The sequence below is a fragment of the Corvus moneduloides genome, unplaced genomic scaffold, assembly GCF_009650955.1.
Source record: "Corvus moneduloides isolate bCorMon1 unplaced genomic scaffold, bCorMon1.pri scaffold_94_arrow_ctg1, whole genome shotgun sequence".
NCBI lineage: Eukaryota > Metazoa > Chordata > Aves > Passeriformes > Corvidae > Corvus > Corvus moneduloides.
This window is the reverse complement of record NW_022436938.1, coordinates 60,361-78,007: the sequence shown is the minus strand read 5'-3', so window position 1 is coordinate 78,007 and position 17,647 is coordinate 60,361. Positions and strand designations below refer to the sequence as shown.

Sequence of the window (17,647 nt, the reverse complement as noted above, 5' to 3'; positions counted from 1 at the left end):
ACCCCCCTATTCCCAGTGTCCCCATCCCCCTATTCCCAGTGTCCCCAGTGTCCCCATTCCCTCACCCCCTATTCCCAGTGTCCCCATCCCCCTCTTCCCAGTGTCCCCAGTGTCCCCATCCCTTCACCCCCCTATTCCCAGTGTCCCCATCCCCCTCTTCCCAGTGTCCCCAGTGTCCCCATCCCTTCACCCCCCTAGTCCCAGTGTCCCCATCCCCCTCTTCCCAGTGTCCCCAGTGTCCCCATCCCTTCACCCCCCTATTCCCAGTGTCCCCATCCCCCTCTTCCCAGTGTCCCCAGTGTCCCCATTCCCTCACCCCCTATTCCCAGTGTCCCCATCCCCCTATTCCCAGTGTCCCCAGTGCCCCTCAGCTCCCCGTTGTCCCCCTCCCCTCACCCCCCGTCCCCAGTGCCCCCCAGTGCCCCCCGAGCCCCCTGCGGGCGCGCTGGCAGCGGTGGCAGCGGTGCCGCGCTCCCCGCAGGGCCGGGCCCGGAGGAGGAGGGCGATGGCTACGAGACGGACCACCAGGACTACTGCGAGGTGTGCCAGCAGGGCGGGGAGATCATCCTGTGCGACACCTGCCCCCGCGCCTACCACCTGGTGTGCCTCGACCCCGAGCTCGACCGCGCCCCCGAGGGCCGCTGGAGCTGCCCCCACTGCGTGAGTGCCGCCCGGGGGTCCCGGGGGGTCCGGGAGGGGGGGTTGGAGGGCACTAAGGGCATCCTGGGGGGCTCTAGGGGCATCCTGGGGGGCTCTAGGGGCATCCTGGGGGGCACTAGGGGCGTTCTGGGGGGCACTAGGGGCATCCTGGGGGGCTCTAGGGGCATCCTGGGGGGCACTAAGGGCATCCTGGGGGGCTCCAGGGGTATCCTGGGGGCACTAGGGGCATCCTGGGGGGATTGGGAGGGGGTTGGGGGGCACTAGGGGCATCCTGGGGGGCACTAGGGGCATCCTGGGGGGCACTAGGGGCATCCTGGGGGGCTCCAGGGGTATCCTGGGGGGCTCCAGGGGCGTTCTGGGGGGCTCTAGGGGCATCCTGGGGGGCACTAAGGGCATCCTGGGGGGCACTAGGGGTGTCCTGGGGGGCTCTAGGGGCATCCTGGGGGGCACTAGGGGTGTCCTGGGGGGCTCTAGGGGCATCCTGGGGGGCTCTAGGGGCGTTCTGGGGGGCACTAGGGGGGTTCTGGGGGGCTCTAGGGGCGTTCTGGGGGGCACTAGGGGTGTCCTGGGGGGCTCTAGGGGCATCCTGGGGGGCACTAAGGGCATCCTGGGGGGCTCTAGGGGCATCCTGGGGGGAACTAAGGGCATCCTGGGGGGCTCCAGGGGTATCCTGGGGGGCTCTAGGGGTATCCTGGGGGGATTGGGAGGGGGTTGGGGGGCACTAGGGGTATCGTGGGGGGCACTAAGGGCATCCTGGGGGGCTCTAGGGGCATCCTGGGGGGATTGGGAGGTGGTTGGGGGGCACTAAGAGGATCCTGGGGGGCTCTAGGGGCATCCTGGGGGGATTGGGAGGGGGTTGGGGGGCACTAGGGGTACCCTGGGGGGCACTAAGGGCATCCTGGGGGGCTCTAGGGGCATCCTGGGGGAATTGGGAAGGGGTTGGGGGGCACTAAGGGCATCCTGGGGGGCTCTAGGGGCATCCTGGGGGGATTGGGAGGGGGTTGGGGGGCACTAGGGGTACCCTGGGGGGCACTAAGGGCATCCTGGGGGGCTCTAGGGGCATCCTGGGGGAATTGGGAAGGGGTTGGGGGGCACTAAGGGCATCCTGGGGGGCTCTAGGGGCATCCTGGGGGGATTGGGAGGGGGTTGGGGGCTCTAGGGGCATCCTGGGGGGCTCTAAGGGCATCTTGGGGGGATTGGGAGGGGGTTGGGGGGCTCTAAGAACATCCTGGGGGGATTTGGGAGGGGGTTGGGGGCACTAGGGGTATCCTGGGGGGCTCTAGGGGCGTCCTGGGGGTCCCTAAGGGCATCCTGGGAGCCCCTTGGGGCCATTCCCTGGGGGTTTGGGTATCCCCAGGAGGTTTGGGATCCTGGAGCGTGGTTTGGGGCCATTCCGTGTCCCCACCCCAACCCTGGGGTTGTTTTGGGGCCATTTCCTGGGGGTTTGGGTGTCCCTGGGGATGTTTTGGGGCCATTCCCTGGAGGTTTTGGTGTCCCTGGGGATGTTTTGGGGCCATTCCCTGGAGGTTTTGGTGTTGCTGGGGATGTTTTGGGGCCATTTCCTGGGGATTTGGGTGTCCCTGGGGTTGTTTTGGGGCCATTCCCTGGAGGTTTTGGTGTCCCTGGGGATGTTTTGAGGCCATTTCCTGGGGATGTGGGTGTCCCTGGGGTTGTTTTGGGGCCATTCCCTTGGGGATGTTTTGGGGCCATTCCCTGGAGGTTTTGGTGTCCCTGGGGATGTTTTGGGGCCATTCCCTGGAGGTTTTGGTGTCCCTGGGGATGTTTTGAGGCCATTTCCTGGAGGTTTTGGTGTTGCTGGGGATGTTTTGAGGCCATTTCCTGAGGATTTGGGTGTCCCTGGGGATGTTTTGGGGCCATTCCCTGTGGGTTTGGTGTCCCCGTGGGGCCGTTCCGGGGTCCCCCCGCTGTCGCTGACCCCGAGCCCGTCCCCAGGAGAAGGAGGGGGTGCAGTGGGAGGCGAAGGAGGAGGAGGAGGAGGAGGAAGAGGAGGAGGAGGAGGGCGAGAAGGAGGAGGAGGATGACCACATGGAGTACTGCCGCGTGTGCAAGGACGGCGGCGAGCTGCTGTGCTGCGACGCCTGCGTGTCCTCCTACCACATCCACTGCCTCAACCCGCCCCTGCCCGAGGTCCCCAACGGAGAGTGGCTCTGTCCCCGCTGCACGGTACGGGGGGACATGGGGACAGCGGGGACAGCGGGGGTGTGGGGGGACAGAGGGGGTGTGGGAGACATGGGGACAGCAGGGGTGTGGGGGGACATGGGGACAGCGGGGGTGTGGGGACAGTGGGGGTGTGGGGGACATGGGGACAGTGGGGGTGTGGGGACAGCGGGGACAGAGGGGTGTGGGGGGACAGTGGGGGTGTGGGGGGACATGGGGACAGCGGGGGTGTGGGGGACATGGGGACAGCAGGGGTGTGGGGGGACAGTGGGGGTGTGGGGGACATGGGGACAGCGGGGGTGTGGGGGACATGGGGACAGTGGGGGTGTGGGGGACATGGGGACAGAGGGGTGTGGGGGACATGGGGACAGTGGGGGTGTGGGGGACATGGGGACAGCGGGGGTGTGGGGGACATGGGGACAGTGGGGGTGTGGGGGACATGGGGACAGCGGGGGTGTGGGGACAGCGGGGGTGTGGGGGACATGGGGACAGCAGGGGTGTGGGGACAGTGGGGGTGTGGGGGACATGGGGACAGCGGGGGGTGTGGGGGACATGGGGACAGTGGGGGTGTGGGGGACATGGGGACAGTGGGGGTGTGGGGGACATGGGGACAGCGGGGGTGTGGGGACAGCGGGGGTGTGGGGGACATGGGGACAGCAGGGGTGTGGGGACAGTGGGGGTGTGGGGGACATGGGGACAGCGGGGGTGTGGGGGACATGGGGACAGTGGGGGTGTGGGGGACATGGGGACAGCGGGGGTGTGGGGACAGCGGGGGTGTGGGGGACATGGGGACAGCAGGGGTGTGGGGGACATGGGGACAGCGGGGGTGTGGGGACAGTGGGGGTGTGGGGGACATGGGGACAGCGGGGGTGTGGGGGACATGGGGACAGTGGGGGTGTGGGGGACATGGGGACAGTGGGGGTGTGGGGGACAGTGGGGATGTGGGGGACATGGGGACAGCAGGGGTGTGGGGACAGTGGGGGTGTGGGGGACATGGGGACAGCGGGGGTGTGGGGGACATGGGGACAGTGGGGGTGTGGGGGACATGGGGACAGCGGGGGTGTGGGGACAGCGGGGGTGTGGGGGACATGGGGACAGCAGGGGTGTGGGGACAGTGGGGGTGTGGGGACAGCGGGGGTGTGGGGGACATGGGGACAGCAGGGGTGTGGGGGACATGGGGACAGCAGGGGTGTGGGGACAGTGGGGGTGTGGGGACAGCAGGGGTGTGGGGGACATGGGGACAGCAGGGGTGTGGGGACAGCAGGGGTGTGGGGACAGCAGGGGTGTGGGGGACATGGGGACAGCAGGGGTGTGGGGACAGCAGGGGTGTGGGGACAGCGGGGGTGTGGGGGACGCAGGGACAGTGAGGGTGTGGGGGATGTGGGGGCACTGGGGGTGTGGGGACACTGTGGGGATATGGGGGACACAGACACAGGGGAACATGGGGACATGGAGGGGTATGGGAGGACGTGGGGACATGGGGATATAGGGACGCTGGGGACATGGGGATATGGTGATATGGGGGACATGGGGACGCTGGGGACATGGGGATATGGTGATATGGGGGACATGGGGACGCTGGGGACATAGGGATACGGAGGAGTATGGGGACATGGGGGACATGGAGCATGGGGGATATGTGGGCATGGGGACACCGTGGGCACATGTGGGGACATGGGAGAATGGGGACACCACAGGGATGTGGGGATATGAGGGGACAGGGGGATGTGACAGGATATGGGGGACACGGAGACCCGGGGATGTGGAGGGACGTGGGGGCATGGGGGACACAGGGACATGAGGACAGGGGGGGTGTGGAGGACACACGGACATGGGGACAGGCGGGGACACTGGGACATGGGGGCTTGGGGACACCGTGAAGACATGGGGGGACATGGGGGCACGACAAGAACAGGGGGGGACATGGGGACACGTGGGTGCTGTGGGGTCATGGCAGGACACGGGGACACTGTAGGGACACTGTAGGGACACGGGGTGACACTGGGACACCGGACACGGGGACACCGGGACATGGGGACGGGGGGTGTGGGGGACACAGAGGGACACAGGGACATGGGGACAGGGGGGATGTGGGGGACACAGGGACATGGGGACAGGGGGATGTGGGGTCATGGCAGGACACGGGGACACTGCAGGGACACTGCAGGGACACTCCAGGGACACTGCAGGGACACGGGGTGACACTGGGACACCGGACACGGGGACACCGGGACGCCGTGGGATCAGGGGGTGTCACCGGCACATGGGGAGGATATGGGGACACCATGGGGTCGCTGGGGGGGGCACAGGGGTCACGGTGACAGCACAGGGCCCCCCCCCCGGGGCACAGCCCCACCCCCGGGGATGCCCTCGGTGTCCCCGATGTCCCCAACGTCACCGATGTCCCCAACGTCACCGATGTCCCCAACGTCGCCGATGTCCACCCGCAGTGCCCGGTGCTGAAGGGGCGGGTGCAGAAGATCCTCTACTGGCGCTGGGGGGAGCCGCCCCCGCCCGTGGCCCCCCCCGGGACCCCCCAAGCACAGGAGGGACCCCCCCAGGCCCTGCAGGGCCGCTCCGAGCGCGAGTTCTTCGTCAAGTGGGTGGGGCTGTCCTACTGGCACTGCTCCTGGATCAAGGAGCTGCAGGTACGGCCCCAAAACGCGGGGAGGGACCCCAAAATATCGGGGGGATACCCCAAAATATCGGGGGGACACCCCAAAGTATGGGGGGGCTCAGCGTGGGTGGGGCTGTCCTGCTGGCACTGCTCCTGGATCAAGGAGCTGCAGGTACGGCCCCAAAACGCGGGGGGGGGGGACCCCAAAAACCTGGGGAGAACCCCAAAATATTGGAGGGATACCCCAAAATATCGGGGGGATACCCCAAAACACAGGGGGGGGCTCAGCATGGGTGGGGCTGTCCTGCTGGCACTGCTCCTGGATCAAGGAGCTGCAGGTACGGCCCCAAAACGCGGGGGGAACCCAAAAACCTGGGGGGGAGCCCAAAATATCGGGGGGATACCCCAAAATATCGGGGGGACACCCCAAAGTATGGGGGGGCTTAGCGTGGGTGGGGCTGTCCTACTGGCACTGCTCCTGGATCAAGGAGCTGCAGGTACGGCCCCAAAACGTGGGGGGGGGGAACCCTAAAAACCTGGGGAGAACCCCAAAATATTGGAGGGATACCCCAAAATATCGGGGGGATACCCCAAAACACGGGGGGGGCTCAGCATGGGTGGGGCTGTCCTGCTGGCACTGCTCCTGGATCAAGGAGCTGCAGGTACGGCCCCAAAACGCGGGGAGGGACCCCAAAATATCGGGGGGATACCCCAAAATATTGGAGGGATACCCCAAAATATCGGGGGGATACCCCAAAACACGGGGGGGGCTCAGCATGGGTGGGGCTGTCCTGCTGGCACTGCTCCTGGATCAAGGAGCTGCAGGTACGGCCCCAAAACGCGGGGGGAACCCCAAAAACCTGGGGGGGAGCCCAAAATATCGGGGGAACACCCCAAAATATTGGAGGGATACCCCAAAATATCGGGGGGGCTCAGCGTGGGTGGGGCTGTCCTACTTTGGGATGCCCCCGTTAATTTTGGGGTGATTCTCTCTAATTTTGGGGTTCTCCCTGCTAAGTTTGGGGTGCCCCCTCTAGTTTTGGGATGCCCCTTTTAACTTTGGGATGTTCCCCTCTAATTTTGGGGTGATTCCCTCTAATTTTGAGGTGATTCCTTCTAATTTTGGGATGTTCCCTCTAACTTTGGGGTGCCCCCCTCTAGTTTTGGGATGCCCCCTTTAACTTTGGGATGCCCTTTTTAACTTTGAGATGTTCCCCTCTAATTTTGGGGTGATTCCCTCTAATTTTGGGGTTCTCCCTGCTAACTTTTGGGATGCCCCCTTTAACTTTGGGGTGTTCCCCTCTAACTTTGGGGTGATTCCCTCTAACTTTGGGGTGCCCTTCTCTAGTTTTGGGATGCCCCCTTTAACTTTGGGATGCCCTTTCTCACTTCGGGACGTTCCCCTCTAACTTTGGGGTCATCCCGTCTAACTTTGGGGTTCTCCCTGCTAACTTTTGGGATGCCCTTTTTAACTTTGGGACGTTCCCCTCTAATTTTGGGGTAATTCCCTCTAATTTTGGGGTAATTCCCTCTAATTTTGGGGTTCTCTGTGCCAACTTTGGGGTGCCCCTCTCTAGTTTTGGGATGCCCCTTTTAACTTTGGGATGCCCTTCTGAACTCTGGGATGCCCGCTCTTATTTTGGCTTAATTCCCTCTAAACTCTGGGATGCCCCCTCTAATTTTGGGGTAATTCCCTCTAATTTTGGGGTGATTCCTTCTAACTTTGGGATGCTCCCTCTAACTTTGGGACGTTCCCCTCTAATTTTGAGGTAATTCCCTCTAATTTTGGGGTGTTCCCCTCTAAACTCTGGGATGCCCCCTCTAACTTTGGGGTGATTCCCTCTAATTTTGGGGTGATTCCCTCTAACTTTGGGATGCTCCCTCTTAACTTTGGGGTGCCCCTCTCTAGTTTTGGGATGCCCCCTTTAACTTTGGGATGCCCTTTCTCACTTTGGGACGTTCCCCTCTAATTTTGGGGTGATTCCCTCTAATTTTGGGGTTCTCCCTGCTAACTTTTGGGATGCCCCCTTTAACTTTGGGATGCCCTTTCTCACTTTGGGATGTTCCCCTCTAATTTTGGGGTAATCCCCTCTAACTTTGGGGTGATTCCCTCTAACTTTGGGATGCCCCTCTCTAGTTTTGGGATGCCCCCTTTAACTTTGGGATGCCCTTTTTAACTTTGGGACGTTCCCCTCTAATTTTGGGGTGATTCCCTCTGATTTTGAGGTGTTCCCTCTAACTTTGGGATGCTCCCTTTAACTTTGGGGTGCCCCCCTCTAGTTTTGGGTGCCCCCTTTAACTTTGGGATGCCCCCTTTAACTTTGGGACGTTCCCCTCTAATTTTGGGGTAATTCCCTCTAATTTTGGGATGCCCCCTTTAACTTTGGGGTGATTCCCTCTAATTTTGGGGTGATTCCCTCTAATTCTGGGGTTCTCCCTGCTAAGTTTGGGGTGCCCCCCTCTAGTTTTGGGATGCCCCCTTTAACTTTGGGATGCCCTTTCTAACTTCGGGACGTTCCCCTCTAATTTTGGGGTCATCCCCTTTAACTTTGAGGTGATCCCCTCTAACTTTGGGATGCCCCCTCTAACTTTGGGACGTTCCCCTCTAATTTCGGGGTGCCCCCCTGTGCTTTTGGGGCGCAGCTGGAGATCTTCCACCTGGTGATGTACCGGAACTACCAGCGGAAGAACGACATGGACGAGCCCCCTCCCCTGGATTACGGCTCCGGGGACGACGACCCCAAGAGCGAGAAGCGGGGGGCGGGGGGGGACCCCCTTTTCGGGGGGATGGAGGAGCGCTTCTACCGCTACGGCATCAAACCCGAGTGGATGACGGTGCACCGCATCATCAACCACAGGTGGGGACCCCCCGGGACCCCCTCAGGGCACCCCCAAATCCCCAGGGCACGGGGGGGCAGCGGGGTGGGGGAGGGGAGTGATGTGGGAGCAGCTTGGGGACACCCAGGGCACCTGTGGGGACACCCTGGGCACCTGAGGGAACACCCTGGGCACCTATGGGGACACTGGTGGCACCTGAGGGGACACCCTGGGCACCTGTGGGGACACTGGTGGCACCTGAGGGGACACCCAGGGCACCTGTGGGGACACCCAGGGCACCTGTGGGGACACCCTGGGCACCTGAGGGACACCCTGGGCACCTGTGGGGACACTGGTGGCACCTGAGGGGACACCCAGGGCACCTGTGGGGACACCCTGGGCACCTGAGGGGACACCCTGGGAACCTATGGGGACACTGGTGGCACCTGTGGGGACACCCCTGGGCACCTGTGGGGACACTGGTGGCACCTGAGGGGACACTTGGGGCACCTGTGGATCCTTTAAGGACATCTGGGCACCCACAGGGGCACCTCCGGCTCCTGGGATCCCCCTGGGACCCCCCAGAGCACCCCCAAATCCCCAGGGAACACTTGTGGCACCTATGGGGACACCCCTGGGCACCTGTGGGGACACCCTGGGCACCTATGGGGACACTGGTGGCACCTGAGGGAACACCCTGGGCACCTGAGGGAACACCCTGGGCACCTGTGGGGACACTTGTGGCACCTGTGGGGACATTCAGGGCACCTGTGGGGACACCCTGGGCACCTGAGGGGACACCCTGGGCACCTGAGGGGACACCCTGGGAACCTATGGGGACACCCTGGGCACCTATGGGGACACTGGTGGCACCTGAGGGAACACCCTGGGCACCTGTGGGGACACTTGTGGCACCTGAGGGGACATTCAGGGCACCTGTGGGGACACTCGGGGCACCTTTGGATCCTTTAAGGACATCTGGGCACCCAGGGGAGCCCCTCCGGTTCCTGGGACCCCCCTGGGCACCCCCAAATCCCCAGGGAACGCGGGGGCAGTGGGGTGGACGGGGGGGTGTGACCAAGGGGGGGACTTGGGGACACCGGTGGCACCCATGGGGACACTCTGGGCACCCCTGGGTCCTCTAAGGGCTCTGCCAGCAGCCGCTGTCCCCAGGTGACCCCGTGTCCCCTCTGTGTCCTCACGTGACCCCGTGTCCCCTCCGTGTGTCCGAGTGTCCCCTTGTCCCCTCTGTGTGACCCTGTCCCCGGGTGACCCCGTGTCCCCTCCCTGTCCCCGGCTGACCCCGTGTCCTCTCTGTGTCCCCAGGTGACCCCGTGTCCCCTCCCTGTCCCCGGGTGACCCCGTGTCCTCTCTGTGTCCCCAGGTGACCCCGTGTCCCCTCCCTGTCCCCGGGTGACCCCGTGTCCCCTCCCTGTCCCTGGGTGACCCCGTGTCCTCTCTGTGTCCCCAGGTGACCCCGTGTCCCCTCCCTGTCCCCAGGTGACCCCGTGTCCTCTCTGTGTCCCTAGGTGACCCCGTGTCCCCTCCCTGTCCCCGGGTGACCCCGTGTCCCCGGGTGACCCCGTGTCCTCTCTGTGTCCCCAGGTGACCCCGTGTCCCCTCCCTGTCCCTGGGTGACCCCGTGTCCTCTCTGTGTCCCCAGGTGACCCCATGTCCCCTCCATGTCCCCACACGACCCCTGCCCTGGCGTGTCCCCGCTGTCCCTGCTGGCACCAGGTGACCCCTGGTGGCACTTGTGTCCCTCCCACGCCCTGCTGGCAGTGACAGCTCCCCCGCTGTGCCCCTCGCTGCTGTCCCTGTGTCCCCAGGGCTGCTCGGTGTCACCCATGGGCGCCTGCTGTCACCCACGGTGCCACACATGTCCCTGGGTGCCCGGTGCCACCGCTGGCCCCATTGTCCCCTGGGTGCCCGGTGTCCCCAGGGTGCCTCTTGTCCCCCTGTTGTCCCCAGGTGCCCCCCATTGTCCCCAACTGCCCCTGGGTGCCCATTGTCCCCCACTGTCCCCTCTGTCCCCTGCCCGGTGTGACACAGTGCCCGTGGGTGTCCCCTGGGTGTCCCTGGGTGTCCCCTGGGTGTCCCCTCTGTCCCTGGGTGCCCCTGGGTGCCCCTGGGTGTCCCCTCTGTCCCTGGGTGTCCCTGGGTGCCCCGTGAGTGTCCCTGGGTGTCCCCTGTGTGTCCCCTGCCTGGCGTGATGCGGTGCCCGCGGGTGTCCCTGGGTGTCCCCTGGATGTCCCTGGGTGTCCCCTGTGTCCCTGGGTGTCCCTGGGTGTCCCCTGTGTCCCCTGCCCGGCGTGACACGGTGCCTGCGGGTGTCCCTGGGTGTCCCTTGTGCCCCTGGGTGTCCCCTCTGTCCCCTGCCTGGCGTGACACAGTGCCCATGGGTGTCCCTGGGTGTCCCTGGGTGCCCCCTGGGTGTCCCTGGGTGTCTCCTGTGTCCCCTGCCCGCTGTGATGCGGTGTCCCTGGGTGTCCCCTGGGTGTCCCTGGGTGTCCCCTGGGTGTCCCCTGGGTGTCCCCTGGGTGTCCCCTGGGTGTCCCCTGTGTCCCCTGCCCGCCATGATGCGGTGCCCGTGGGTGTCCCCTGGGTGTCCCCTAGGTGTCCCTGGGTGTCCCCTCTGTCCCCTGCCCGGCGTGACACAGTGCCCGTGGGTGTCCCTGGGTGTCTCCTGTGTCCCCTGCCCGCTGTGATGCGGTGTCCCTGGGTGTCCCCTCTGTCCGTGGGTGTCCCTGGGTGTCCCCTGTGTCCCCTGCCTGCCATGACATGGTGCCCGTGGGTGTCCCCTGGGTGTCCCCTGGGTGTCCCTGGGTGTCCCCTCTGTCCCCTGGGTGCCCCCTGGGTGTCCCTGGGTGTCCCCTGTGTCCCTGGGTGTCCCTGGGTGTCCCCTCTGTCCCCTGCCCGCCATGATGCGGTGCCTGTGGGTGTCGCCTGGGTGTCCCGTCTGTCCCCTGGGTGTCCCTGGGTGCCCCTGGGTGTCCCTGGGTGTCCCCTCTGTCCCTGGGTATCCCTGGGTGTCTCCTGTGTCCCCTGCCCAGCGTGACGCGGTGTCCCTGGGTGTCCCTGGGTGCCCCTGGGTGTCCCCTGGGTGTCCCTGGGTGTCCCCCGTGTCCCCTGCCCGCCGTGACGCGGTGCCCATGGGTGTCCCTGGGTGTCCCCTCTGTCCCTGGGTGTCCCTGGGTGTCCCTGGGTGTCCCCCGTGTCCCCTGCCCGCCATGATGCGGTGCCTGTGGGTGTCCCCTGGGTGTCCCCGGGTGTCCCCGGGTGTCCCCCGTGTCCCCTGCCCGCCGTGACGCGGTGCCCGCGCAGCGTGGACCGGAAGGGGCAGTACCACTACCTGGTGAAGTGGCGGGACCTGCCCTACGACCAGGCCACCTGGGAGGAGGACGAGATGCCCATCCCTGACTACGACCTGCACAAGCTGGCATACTGGAAACACCGGTGAGGGACACTGGGGACACTGGGGACACTGGGGACATGCATACTGGAAACACCGGTGAGGGACACTGGGGGCACTGGGGACATGGGGGACACTGGGGACATGCATACTGGAAACACCGGTGAGGGACACTGGGGACACTGGGGACACTGGGGACATGCATACTGGAAACACCGGTGAGGGACACTGGGGACACTGGGGACATGCATACTGGAAACACCGGTGAGGGACACTGGGGACACTGGGGACACTGGGGACATGCATACTGGAAACACCGGTGAGGGACACTGGGGACACTGGGGATACTGGAGACATGGGGACATTGGGGACATGGGGGACACTGGGGACACTGGGGACATGCATACTGGAAACACCGGTGAGGGACACTGGGGACACTGGGGACACTGGGGACATGCATACTGGAAACACCGGTGAGGGACACTGGGGGCACTGGGGACACTGGGGACATGCATACTGGAAACACCGGTGAGGGACACTGGGGACACTGGGGACATGGGGACATGGGGACATTGAGGACATGGGGGACACTGGGGACACTGGGGACATCAGGGACACAGGGACACTGGGGGACACGGGCACAGCCTACTGGTGACACTGGTGAGAGTTGGGGACGTGGGGGACACCGTGTCCCGCCGTGTTCTCACGCTGCCACGTGTCCCCGTGTCATCCCCGTGTGTGTCCCTTGTCCCCATTCCTGTCCGGGTGTCCCCACACCGGTGTCCCTGTCACCCCTGTCCTCACATCTGTGTGTCCCTTGTCCTCATTCCTGTCCCCGTGTCCCCACACCGGTGTCCCTGTCACCCCTGTCCTTCCCCGTGTCCCCATGTCTGTGTGTCCCTGTGTCCCCAATCCCTGTCCCTGTGTCCCCATCCCGTGTCTCTTGCTGTGTCCCCGTGTCCCCATTCCCTGTCCCCGTGTCCCCACACCGGTGTCCCTGTCACCCCTGTCCTTCCCCGTGTCCCCATGTCTGTGTGTCCCTGTGTCCCCAATCCCTGTCCCTGTGTCCCCATCCCGTGTCTCTTGCTGTGTCCCCGTGTCCCCATTCCCTGTCCGTGTGTCCCCATCCCGTGTCTCTTGCTGTGTCCCCGTGTCCCTGTTCCCTGTCCCCGTGTCCCCATCCCGTGTCTCTTGCTGTGTCCCCGTGTCCCCGTTCCCTGTCCCTGTGTCCCCATTCCCTGTCCCTGTGTGCCCATCCCGTGTCTCTTGCTGTGTCCCCGTGTCCCCAATCCCTGTCCCTGTGTCCCCATCCCGTGTCTCTTGCTGTGTCCCTGTGTCCCCAATCCCTGTCCCTGTGTGCCCATCCCGTGTCTCTTGCTGTGTCCCTGTGTCCCTGTTCCCTGTCCCTGTGTCCCCATCCCGTGTCTCTTGCTGTGTCCCCGTGTCCCCGTTCCCTGTCCCTGTGTCCCCATCCCGTGTCTCTTGCTGTGTCCCCGTGTCCCCAATCCCTGTCCCTGTGTGCCCATCCCGTGTCTCTTGCTGTGTCCCTGTGTCCCTGTTCCCTGTCCCTGTGTCCCCATCCCGTGTCTCTTGCTGTGTCCCTGTGTCCCCAATCCCTGTCCCTGTGTGCCCATCCCGTGTCTCTTGCTGTGTCCCCGTGTCCCTGTTCCCTGTCCCTGTGTGCCCATCCCGTGTCTCTTGCTGTGTCCCCGTGTCCCCAATCCCTGTCCCTGTGTGCCCATCCCGTGTCTCTTGCTGTGTCCCTGTGTCCCCAATCCCTGTCCCTGTGTCCCCATCCCGTGTCTCTTGCTGTGTCCCCGTGTCCCCATTCCCTGTCCCTGTGTCCCCATCCCGTGTCTCTTGCTGTGTCCCTGTGTCCCTGTTCCCTGTCCCTGTGTCCCCATCCCGTGTCTCTTGCTGTGTCCCTGTGTCCCCAATCCCTGTCCCTGTGTCCCCATCCCGTGTCTCTTGCTGTGTCCCCGTCTCCCCCCCGTGTCCCCCCCGTGTCCCCTCGGTGTCCCCAGGGAGGTGTTCATGGGGGAGGACCCGGCCCAGCCCCGGCGTTACAAGAAGAAGAAGAAGGAAACGCCGGGGGAGGGACCCCCCGACTCCCCCACCAACGACGTGAGTGTCCCCAGACCCTGGGGACCCCAAACCCTGAGCACCCCAAACCCCGGGGACCCCAAACCCCTGGGGACCCCAAACCCTGGGACCCCAAACCCCTGGGACCCCAAACCCCGGGCACCCCAAACCCTGGGGATTCCAAACCCTGGGAGCCCAAACCCTGAGCACCCCAAACCCTGGGGACCCCAAACCCTGAGCACCCAAACCCTGAGCACCCCAAACCCTGGGCACCCCAAACGCCTGGGGACCCCAAACCCTGAGCACCCCAAACCCCGGGGACCCCAAACCCCTGGGCACCCCAACCCCTGAGCACCCCAAACCCTGGGGACCCCAAACCCCGGGCACCCCAAACCCTGAGCACCCCAAACCCTGAGCACCCCAAACCCCTGGGCACCCCAAACCCTGGGGACCCCAAACCCCTGGGGATCCCAAACCCTGGGCACCCCAAACCCGGGGCACCCCAAACCCCTGGGCACCCCAAACCCCTGGGGACGCCAAACCCTGGACACCCCAAATCCTGAGCACCCCAAACCCCTGGGGATCCCAAACCCTGGGAGCCCAAACCCTGAGCACCCCAAACCCCTGGGGACCCCAAACCCTGAGCACCCCAAACCCTGAGCACCCCAAACCCCTGGGCACCCCAAACCCTGGGGACCCCAAACCCCTGGGGATCCCAAACCCCTGGGGATCCCAAACCCTGGGCACCCCAAACCCGGGGCACCCCAAACCCCTGGGCACCCCAAACCCCTGGGGACGCCAAACCCTGGACACCCCAGATCCTGAGCACCCCAAACCCCTGGGGATCCCAAACCCTGGGAGCCCAAACCCTGAGCACCCCAAACCCTGGGGACCCCAACCCCTGGGCACCCCAAACCCCTGGGGACCCCAAACCCTGGGGACCCCAAACCCTGGGGATCCCAAACCCTGGGGATCCCAAACCCTGGGATCCCAAACCCTGGGCACCCCAAACCCTGGGGACCCCAAACCCCTGGGGACCCCAAACCCCTGGGGACGCCAAACCCTGGACACCCCAAATCCTGAGCACCCCAAACCCTGGGAGCCCAAACCCTGGGAGCCCAAACCCTGAGCACCCCAAACCCCGAGCACCCCAAACCCCGGGCACCCCAAACCCTGGGGATTCCAAACCCTGGGGACCCCAAACCCTGGGACCCCAAACCCCTGGGGACCCCAAACCCTGGGGAACCCAAACCCCTGGGGACCCCAAACCCTCCATGGACCTTTGGGGACACCCCCAGCCACCTGGGCCACCCCCAAACCTGAGTCCCCAAACAGCTCCACATCCTTCACCCCCCCGGGGGTTTTTGGGGTGCCCTGAACACCTGAATCACCCCTCAAAATTGGGATCCCTCCCACCTGGGTGCTCCCTCAACACCTGAGTCACCCCCCAAATTCCCATCCCCTGACCCACCTGACACCTCCCCGTCCTTCCCATCCCTCAGGGGCTCCCTGGGGGTTTTTGGGGTGCCCTGAACACCTGAATCACCCCTCAAAATTGGGATCCCCCCCACCTGGGTGTCCCCTGAACACCTGAATCACCCCCCAAATCCCCATCCCCCGACCCACCCGACACCTCCCCGTCCTTCCCATCTCCCTGGGGGTCCCTGGGGGGTTTTGGGGTGCTCTGAACACCTGAGTCACCCCTCAAAATTGGGATCCCCCCACCTGGGTGCTCCCTCATCACCTGAGTGCCCCCCAAATCCTCATCCCCCGACCCACCCGACACCTCCCCGTCCTTCCCATCTCCCTGGGGGTCCCTGGGGGGTTTTGGGGTGCTCTGAACACCTGAATCACCCCTCAAAATTGGGATCCCTCCCCACCTGGGTGTCCCCTGAACACCTGAGTGCCCCCCAAATCCTCGTCCCCCCAACACCTCCCCATCCTTCCCATCCCCCCGGGGGTCCCTGGGGGGGTTTTTTGGGGGTGCCGTGTCCCCCCCTGATGGCGCTGTCCCCGCAGCCCACGGTGAAGTACGAGACGCAGCCGCGCTTCATCACAGCCACGGGCGGCACGCTGCACCTGTACCAGCTGGAGGGGCTCAACTGGCTGCGCTTCTCGTGGGCACAGAGCACCGACACCATCCTGGCCGACGAGATGGGGCTGGGCAAGACCATCCAGACCATCGTCTTCCTCTACTCGCTCTACAAGGAGGTGAGGGTCGGGGGCACCCACGTGGGGCTGGGGGGCACCCACGTGGTCTTCCGGTCATCGGCCTGGTCACTGGGGTTACCCAACATGGGGCTGGGGTCACCTGTCTGGTCACTGGGGTCACCCAACATGGGGCTGGGGTCACCCCCGTGGGGCCCGGGGTCACCCACATGGGGCTGGGGTCACCAATATGGGGCTGGGGTCACCTGTCTGGTCACTGGGGTCACCCAACATGGGGCTGGGGTCACCCACATGGGGCTGGGGTCACCTGTCTGGTCACTGGGGTCACCCAACATGGGGCTGGGGTCACCCACATGGGGCTGGGGTCACCAATATGGGGCTGGGGTCACCTGTCTGGTCACTGGGGTCACCCACATGGGGCTGGGGTCACCTGTCTGGTCATTGGGGTCACCCAACATGGGCCTGGGGTCACCCACATGGGGCTGGGGTCACCCATGTGGTCACTGGGGTCACCCACGTGGGGCCTGGGGTCACCCACAAGGGCCTGGGGTCACCCACATGGGGCCTGGGGTCACCCACGTGGGGCTGGGGGGCACCCACGTGGTCTTCCGGTCATCGGCCTGGTCATTGGGGTCACCCAACATGGGGCTGGGGTCACCTGTCCGGTCACTGGGGTCACCCAACATGGGGCCTGGTGTCACCCACAAGGGCCTGGGGTCACCCACATGGGCCTGGGGTCACCCACGTGGGGCTGGGGTCACCTGTCTGGTCATTGGGGTCACCCACATGGGCCTGGGGTCACCCCCTCATGGCCCTGGGGTCACCCATGTGGTCGCTGGGGTCAACCCACATGGGCCTGGGGTCACCTGTCTGGTCACTGGGGTCAACCCACATGGGGCTGGGGTCACCCACATGGGCCTGGGGTCACCCATGTGGTCACTGTGGTCACCCACATGGGCCTGTGGTCATCCACGTGGTCCTTTGGTCATCAGCCTGGTCACTGGGGTCACCCACATGGGGCTGGAGTCACCCATGTGGTCACTGGGGTTACCTGTGTGGTCCTTTGGTCATCAGCCTGGTCACTGGGGTCACCCAACATGGGGCTGGGGTCAACCCACATGGGGCTGGGGTCACCCGCATGGGCCTGGGGTCACCTATCTGGTCACTGGGGTCACCCACATGGGGCTGGGGTCACCTGTCTGGTCATTGGGGTCACCCAACATGGGCCTGGGGTCACCCACATGGGCCTGGGGTCACCTGTCTGGTCATTGGGGTCACCCACAAGGGCCTGGGGTCACCCATGTGGTCACTGTGGTCACCCACATGGGCCTGGGGTCACCCCCATGGGGCTGGGGTCACCCATGTGGTCACTGGGGTTACCTGTGTGGTCCTTTGGTCATCAGCCTGGTCACTGGGGTCACCCAACATGGGGCTGGGGTCAACCCACATGGGCCTGGGGTCACCTGTCTGATCACTGGGGTCACCCACATGGCCCTGGGGTCACCCCCTCATGGACCTGCAGTCACCCATGTGGTCACTGGGGTCACCCACATGAGCCTGGGGTCACCCCCTCATGGCCCTGGGGTCACCCATGTGGTCACTGGGGTCACCCACATGGGGCTGGGGTCACCCATGTGGTCACTGGGGTTACGTGTCTGGTGCTTTGGTCATCAGCCTGGTCACTGGGGTCACCCACTCAGCCTGGAGTTGCC

At 64.9% G+C, this 17,647-nt stretch overlaps 1 protein-coding gene across 1 annotated transcript in view; it reads left to right on the top strand.

Annotated features, from left to right (window-relative positions):
- The window catches only part of LOC116439081 (chromodomain-helicase-DNA-binding protein 3-like), a 74,910-nt gene that overhangs the window by 13,891 nt on the left and 43,372 nt on the right, over nucleotides 1-17,647 (top strand). Inside the window, exons 9-15 of the mRNA XM_032098148.1 lie at nucleotides 482-660; nucleotides 2,614-2,844; nucleotides 5,289-5,486; nucleotides 8,099-8,313; nucleotides 11,597-11,728; nucleotides 13,709-13,808; nucleotides 15,786-15,977. Of these exons, the coding sequence (XP_031954039.1) occupies nucleotides 482-660; nucleotides 2,614-2,844; nucleotides 5,289-5,486; nucleotides 8,099-8,313; nucleotides 11,597-11,728; nucleotides 13,709-13,808; nucleotides 15,786-15,977 (1,247 nt within the window). The remainder of the gene's footprint in view (nucleotides 1-481; nucleotides 661-2,613; nucleotides 2,845-5,288; nucleotides 5,487-8,098; nucleotides 8,314-11,596; nucleotides 11,729-13,708; nucleotides 13,809-15,785; nucleotides 15,978-17,647) is intronic.